At 40.0% G+C, this 6223-nt stretch overlaps 1 protein-coding gene across 1 annotated transcript in view; it reads left to right on the top strand.

Annotated features, from left to right (window-relative positions):
• Positions 1-2115: 2115 nt before the first annotated feature.
• LOC131885383 (sodium/hydrogen exchanger 3-like) overlaps positions 2116-6223 on the top strand; it is a gene marked incomplete at its 3' end in the record, with an annotated part of 5846 nt that continues 1738 nt past the window's right edge. Inside the window, 7 exon segments of the mRNA XM_059233413.1 lie at positions 2116-2472; positions 2701-2964; positions 3043-3242; positions 3360-3616; positions 3785-4002; positions 5494-5627; positions 5707-5924. Coding sequence (XP_059089396.1) covers positions 2175-2472; positions 2701-2964; positions 3043-3242; positions 3360-3616; positions 3785-4002; positions 5494-5627; positions 5707-5924 — 1589 coding nt within the window.

Below are 6223 nucleotides of genomic sequence, written 5' to 3'. Positions count from 1 at the left end.
CCCCATTCTTACTATTAAATTACTTTCTATATTCCACAATTCCAACAATTGTCCAAGGTTGTGAATTCATCCGGTGAGGCTAAATGCTGCAAATAATCAATCGAAATTTTCAGCAAATGTATTTGCAACAAAGAAATGAAGTCCTAATCATTTTCTTGAAATAAATAGATTTTCATCAATGAAACTCGTTCCACGTACGTATTTTATTTTAGCGGCTATTTTACGGCAATCGATCCATCAAAAAAGGAAATGTGAATTGCTTGAAACCAACTTTGATGCTTGACAGGCTAGATGGCGTTACATCCATTAACCGAAAAATCGTCTAACAGTTTTATGAATAGGGCTGGCCAAAATTTGCAAATTCCATATTTTGCAAGTTCGGCAAAAAAACCTTGCATGTTCCACTTTATGATAACTTTGACGAATCTTCGTCAATTTTCTGTAGAATAAGAGTGAGATTGAAACTTTCCTGACTCAGACACATGTGGAAGTTCTCTAAAGTTGATCATAATTTATAACAGAATATCTATTGGGGCAAATGGTCAGAAAAATGTATGATTGAATTGAAGAAATTAGCCTATCATTATTATTACTTTAATTCAAATTTAAGCAAGCTACCTTTTTTTTAAATTTCTTTCATAATATGACAACTTTATCTTTAAAAAAATTCCCAAAACTCACACTGTGGCATCATTAATGAGTTGATGCCGAACTCAGATTTGTTTTTATGATATACAAAAAGAAGTACTAGACGTAGCTATTACCAAACACTCCAAGTGGCTGCGCAGCCTTAAAATTGCAAAAATATTCTCCAGAAGTACTGCAGGCTCAAACCTGATATCGGAAGTTAACCTGTAAAGAGCTAGTGTAACAACTGAGCGGTCTAAGAGGTAGTGTAAACTAGGTACATAACCTGTTTCTAGGTGTTGATGCGTGGTTGGTTCAAAACCCAGTGTCAGAAGTCAAAATGTCTGCTTTCCTTTTGTTTACATATTACTTGACTTGAAGGTAGATTAGCCTTTACTGCCTACCTGATACTATCACTGCCTATATTTTGGCATGTTCTTTTGCATTTTTCTTGTGCATATTCAGGTAACTTTTTTGCAAATTTGCTGTCAAAAAGCCTACTTTTACGAATAGCCTACTTATGACAAGCTAGCCAACTGTAATCTCTGTCAATTATAAGTGGCCCTATTGCCTTTATCAATACTACTCTTGATGCATAAATCTATCTTCAATGTTTTGGCCCAACTTTTTTGTAACTCAGTTTCTGATTAATGAGGTTAACTATGTGTCAAATTTGAAGCAAACACTATGGTATTGCAAAACTCCACTGAATCATTGTCTATTTATAGATAAAATCCAATGGTCAAGGTGTGAATATGGCATCAAAATAAAAATATGCTTTATTTTTGTCAGTTTACATTGGTTTGACGCGCTATCTATCGACGAAAATAGGTTTAAGCATACAATTTACGACCATGTTGCCCAATAGTAGATATATAATCAGTATGAATAGAGAAAACAGTAATCTGGCCGTAGTGGGCGCTTTACCTCAGAGCTTTTTCTACCATCTAACACTTACACTGGGAGTTACAAAACATTTCAATCTTGAATGAATGTAAATTGTCAAGCTTTGTAATGCGCGGACATCATGCGAACTCAACAAACATTGAACTCTTCCTCTTCCTTTTGATGAATACGAGTTTCCTCTGGGGATCTCCACTTCAAGCTCAATTAATGAATTAAAGACACATTCCATTACTTTTTGTCATACAATGTTTAATGCAGCAGGTCTAATGCTGAGACAAGTGGCAGCGTACTTTATAGCAATCATTCACAGAGTACACTAACTTAAAAAGCCAATTTTCAGGGAAATCTCTTTTTGAACGATAGATGGTGAAAGCCTCTGAATTTGATAAAGCTAACTTGAAAAGGTCTATTATTCTATGCTACAACGAAAATGCACATTCACAGTTCATCATGCACTGCATGGACATCTCAAGTTCTTTGAATGCGGACGTTATTATCTTTCCTCATATGTAAATTCAATTGTCATATCTATTAGTTTATACTGATATCTATCAAGATAGATAGTCGTAACAGATACAAGGATCCTACTTGCGTTGTTCAATCCGAATTGAGGGCTCCTGTTAAAGCCATGTGCTATTGACATGGGTCTATTTTCAATTCATGGATCCTCGAAGGCCCAGGGACTGGGTCTTCTGGTTTGTCTCCTATTACTCGCAATCCAAATTGGTCACATTGAGGCCTCATCTTCTTTAGTTGGATCATCTCAATCGAAGGCAGCTTTGATCCCGAGCCTCAAAGATCAAAAGCTCCAAGTGTTCCAATCCGAGCGAAATGAGGAAGAGAAAATCGAGTATGAGGTCTTTCATGTGGAATTTGATCGCGTCAAACTGCCATTTGTGATTTCCTTATGGATCTTGGTCTCAACCATGACCAAGATTGGTAAGTCAAGCCTATTTGTTTTCTTTTTGGAAATGCACTCTACAGTGTGTCACTCTTCCATTCACACATGTTGAAATGGAAACGTGCGTTAACAACAAAGAACCCATAATAGTATGATCATCTCTGTTCCCAAGAACAACTAGCAGTAAATTGAAGGCCAAATCTGACTCTATTCAAACACTATTAGATCCACATTGGCTTGAGTTGATCAATCATGGTTACTTTCAGCGTTCCATATGGTTCCCAAATTGGACACCCATATACCGGAATCTTGCATGCTTATCGTGGTGGGAATTGTGGTGGGGATCGTTTTGTTTTATGTGGGTGATACCGTGCCCGTATTCATGTCGCCAGACACATTCTTCCTCTACCTACTGCCCCCCATTATTCTGGAAGCTGGATATCTCATGCCTAATCGATTGTTCTTCGATCATCTGGGAACGATCTTGCTAATGGCCGTGATTGGAACCATTTTTAACATGCTCACCATTGGTACTCGACGCATTAATTGACTCTTACCAGAGCCGTGACCTCATATAATGATAAGCTTCTCTTCAAATCGACTTTAAGGGGGCTCAATTTATGGCTTGGGATTGACGGGAATCTATGGGGACAACCCACCGGGGATCTTGGAGACGTTTTTGTTTGCCTCGCTAATCGTGGCTGTGGATCCAGTGGCGGTATTGGCCACGTTCAAAGAGATCAAAGTCGATGATATCCTAAATATTGTGGTTTTTGGCGAGTCATTGCTGAACGATGCCGTCACAGTTGTAAGTATTTTGGAACCATTTCATGAATTGATATCCACAGTTACCACGTGCTTGTGAGAGTACTGTATTTAAGTTTTGAGACCAGGCTATTGTAATAAAGGCAGTCGGATTTTCCAGGTACTCTATCATATGTTCGAGGCCTATGTGGACATTGGCGAGGAGAATATCGAGACCACAGATGTCTTCAAAGGAGTGGCGAGTTTCATTGTCGTGGCTGGCGGTGGAACATTGATTGGAATCATTTACGGGTTTCTAACGGCCTTCGTCACACGATTCAGCAGATTCTCTCACATTCTCGAGCCTTTGGTAGTGGTGGCTGCCGGTTACATGTCTTACTTGACAGCTGAAATCTTTCACATGTCTGGCATTTTAGCGTAAGTTTCCTTGACAAGATTTCGTTCTGAGATTTAGACCCGCCCACAGTTCTGCTCAAGAGCCAATGTCTCCTCAAGTTGACGTCAAGCTGCAAAGAGCCCACTTTTTCCTTGTCTTATTCCATTGCCTTGGGATCGGTCCTTATAATCTATGTGTTCTATCCTCAGTTTGACGTTCTGCGGAATCACCATGAAGAATTACGTCGAGCGTAATATCAATGATGAGTCCTCGACTGTCCTACACGGCGTCATCGAAATGTTGGCCAACTCGGCCGAAACCATCATTTTCGTTTTTCTGGGAGTTGCTGCTGTTACCGCGGACCATGAATGGAACTGGATCTTTGTAGTGACCACTATTGTCTTGTGCACAATTTTTAGAATTCTAGGTAAGCAAATATTTCATGAAAACATTCGAGGGGCCCTGTGGAAATAGTTCGTTGGCGGATAACTCTTTTTTCAACGGGTGTTACTTTCCTCGGGTAAGGTTCAGAAAACTGAGGCTTAAAGAGAGCAGCTTTTGCTCAGTCTGTATTCTAACACCATCAAATTTAAAGAAGAGCGAGGAGGTCTTGCCTGGCTTCCTTTGACATATGGAACAAAAAACAGGCAAGGTGAATGTAACTTGACTATGTCGACTCTTTTCAACCAAATCTACACTGCAGAGTGATTGAAGAGATAGAAACATGAGATTAGTTCAATTGGTGCCAATAGATTGGGCTTTAATGACTTTTTGCTGATGGATACTTTGGTTACGCTTGTAGTCTACCCTTTATTGATCAGAAATTGCTGGCCATTCAGGCAGTTCTTTCTGCACCAGCCCGATTGTCCCCTTACAAAATTGGAGTGCTCTTTGCTTCTTCCACAAAATACCCTTTCCTCATTTTTTTTTGTTTTGTTATACGTCATGGTACTTTTGGGAAGTAACTATCTCTTCAGTCATAGATGGTAACTTATATTCCAGCCAATTAATGAAAGAAAGTTAGTCTTTGATCATATGATAACGATTTTCTACAATGGTGTTTTGTTTACATAACTAAGAACATAAAAAGTTTAAGGGGGAAAACTAGGTTTTATGAGAGGAAATGTATTATAAAGCAGCTCAATTTTTAGAAAATTGATCTTGAATCTTGGATTAAACAAATCTCAGGATTCCATAGAGGGCAAAATAGCTATTTATTCAATTGCGGGGGCCTTCTTTGCGTGGAGTTGATGAAAGTGAGGCTTGAAGAAAGTCGAGAAGGTAAAGACTCCTTGAATGCGTTCGCTCATTTCAAGCCGTCGAGTTCGAAGAGAAGAGCCAGCAGGGCTNAAAGTGAGGCTTGAAGAAAGTCGAGAAGGTAAAGACTCCTTGAATGCGTTCGCTCATTTCAAGCCGTCGAGTTCGAAGAGAAGAGCCAGCAGGGCTTGCTCAAGCTTCTCTTCCCCACGTTTTGGGTGTTGACTGATTGACTTTTTGAGACTAAAACTTGCAGAAAAAACTGTTTACAAACAACGCTGCCGCTATTGAATACACACTTTTCTTTTACAAGAACCGGTTTCCAAGGTATGAATTTCCCTCTAAACCCCTTGAAGCCAAATTTGACGTTAGAGAATGTCTATTTTCTTCACGAGTGACTGGAAACTGAGACTCCGGCCGCTCGTGAACACAGCGCCATGAAATAAGATTTCTAATGGTGGCGTTAGGTTTCCTTTGCGCGCCGGAGACGGAACCATACCTATACCGCTGAAAACCGGTCCTTGTAAAAGAAAAAGAGTTTCTAGCTTGAATTTCACTTCAATTTTCGGATACTGAGATTTCCGCAGTTTCTCCGATCCAAAGAGACCTCATTTATATTTTACCCATTGTTTTCAATCCTCACCAACACTCCCTCTTTTAGGTGTGCTGCTTCTGGCAGCCTTGGCCAATCGGTTCCGTCTTCATAAATTAAAGCCGGTAGATCAATTTGTCATGATGTACGGAGGATTAAGGGGAGCCGTGGCTTTTGCCCTGGTTCTACTAATCGATAAGAAAGTGAGTTGCTCAAATATGATGACGCACATGAATGTATGCATGCAACGACGTAGGAATTAAACCTATCTGGTATATGTAGAAAGTTCCATCGGCTCCTTTGTTCGTTACCACGACCTTGGCCGTGATCTATTGGACCGTGTTTGCTCAAGGCATCACTTTCAAGCCTCTGGTCAAGTTCCTGAAGGTCAAATCCAGCACGGCCAAGGCGCCCACGATGAATGAGAGAATGGCCGGGCGAATGATGGACTTCGTGGTTTGGGGAATTGAAGGCGTTTGGGGAGAACGGAGCACGATTAGGTAAGAAAGACATGGACCCCCAGAAGCGTATTACAATGTAGGGGTGAAATGAGTTTGGATTATAAAAGTTTGCTTTTTTATTTGAATGAGCAGGGCCTCGATGCTTAAGAAAGATATGACTTTTGTGAAATGTCTTTGAGAGTTGAATTATGATGCAGAAGAAGATAGGCGGTAAAATATTCTATCAGTCCGGCGGCTCAATAAAAAGACATCCGTTACACGTGTAGACAATAGCAGACAAAGCTACCATGCTCTAAAAGCCTAGATAAGGGATTATCAACTACGATTAGTTAAATATG

The sequence above is a fragment of the Tigriopus californicus genome, chromosome 8, assembly GCF_007210705.1.
Source record: "Tigriopus californicus strain San Diego chromosome 8, Tcal_SD_v2.1, whole genome shotgun sequence".
Classification (NCBI taxonomy): Eukaryota; Metazoa; Arthropoda; class Copepoda; order Harpacticoida; family Harpacticidae; genus Tigriopus; species Tigriopus californicus.
The sequence above is the reverse complement of the archived record's forward strand: the minus strand, read 5'-3'. Positions and strand labels throughout refer to the sequence as shown.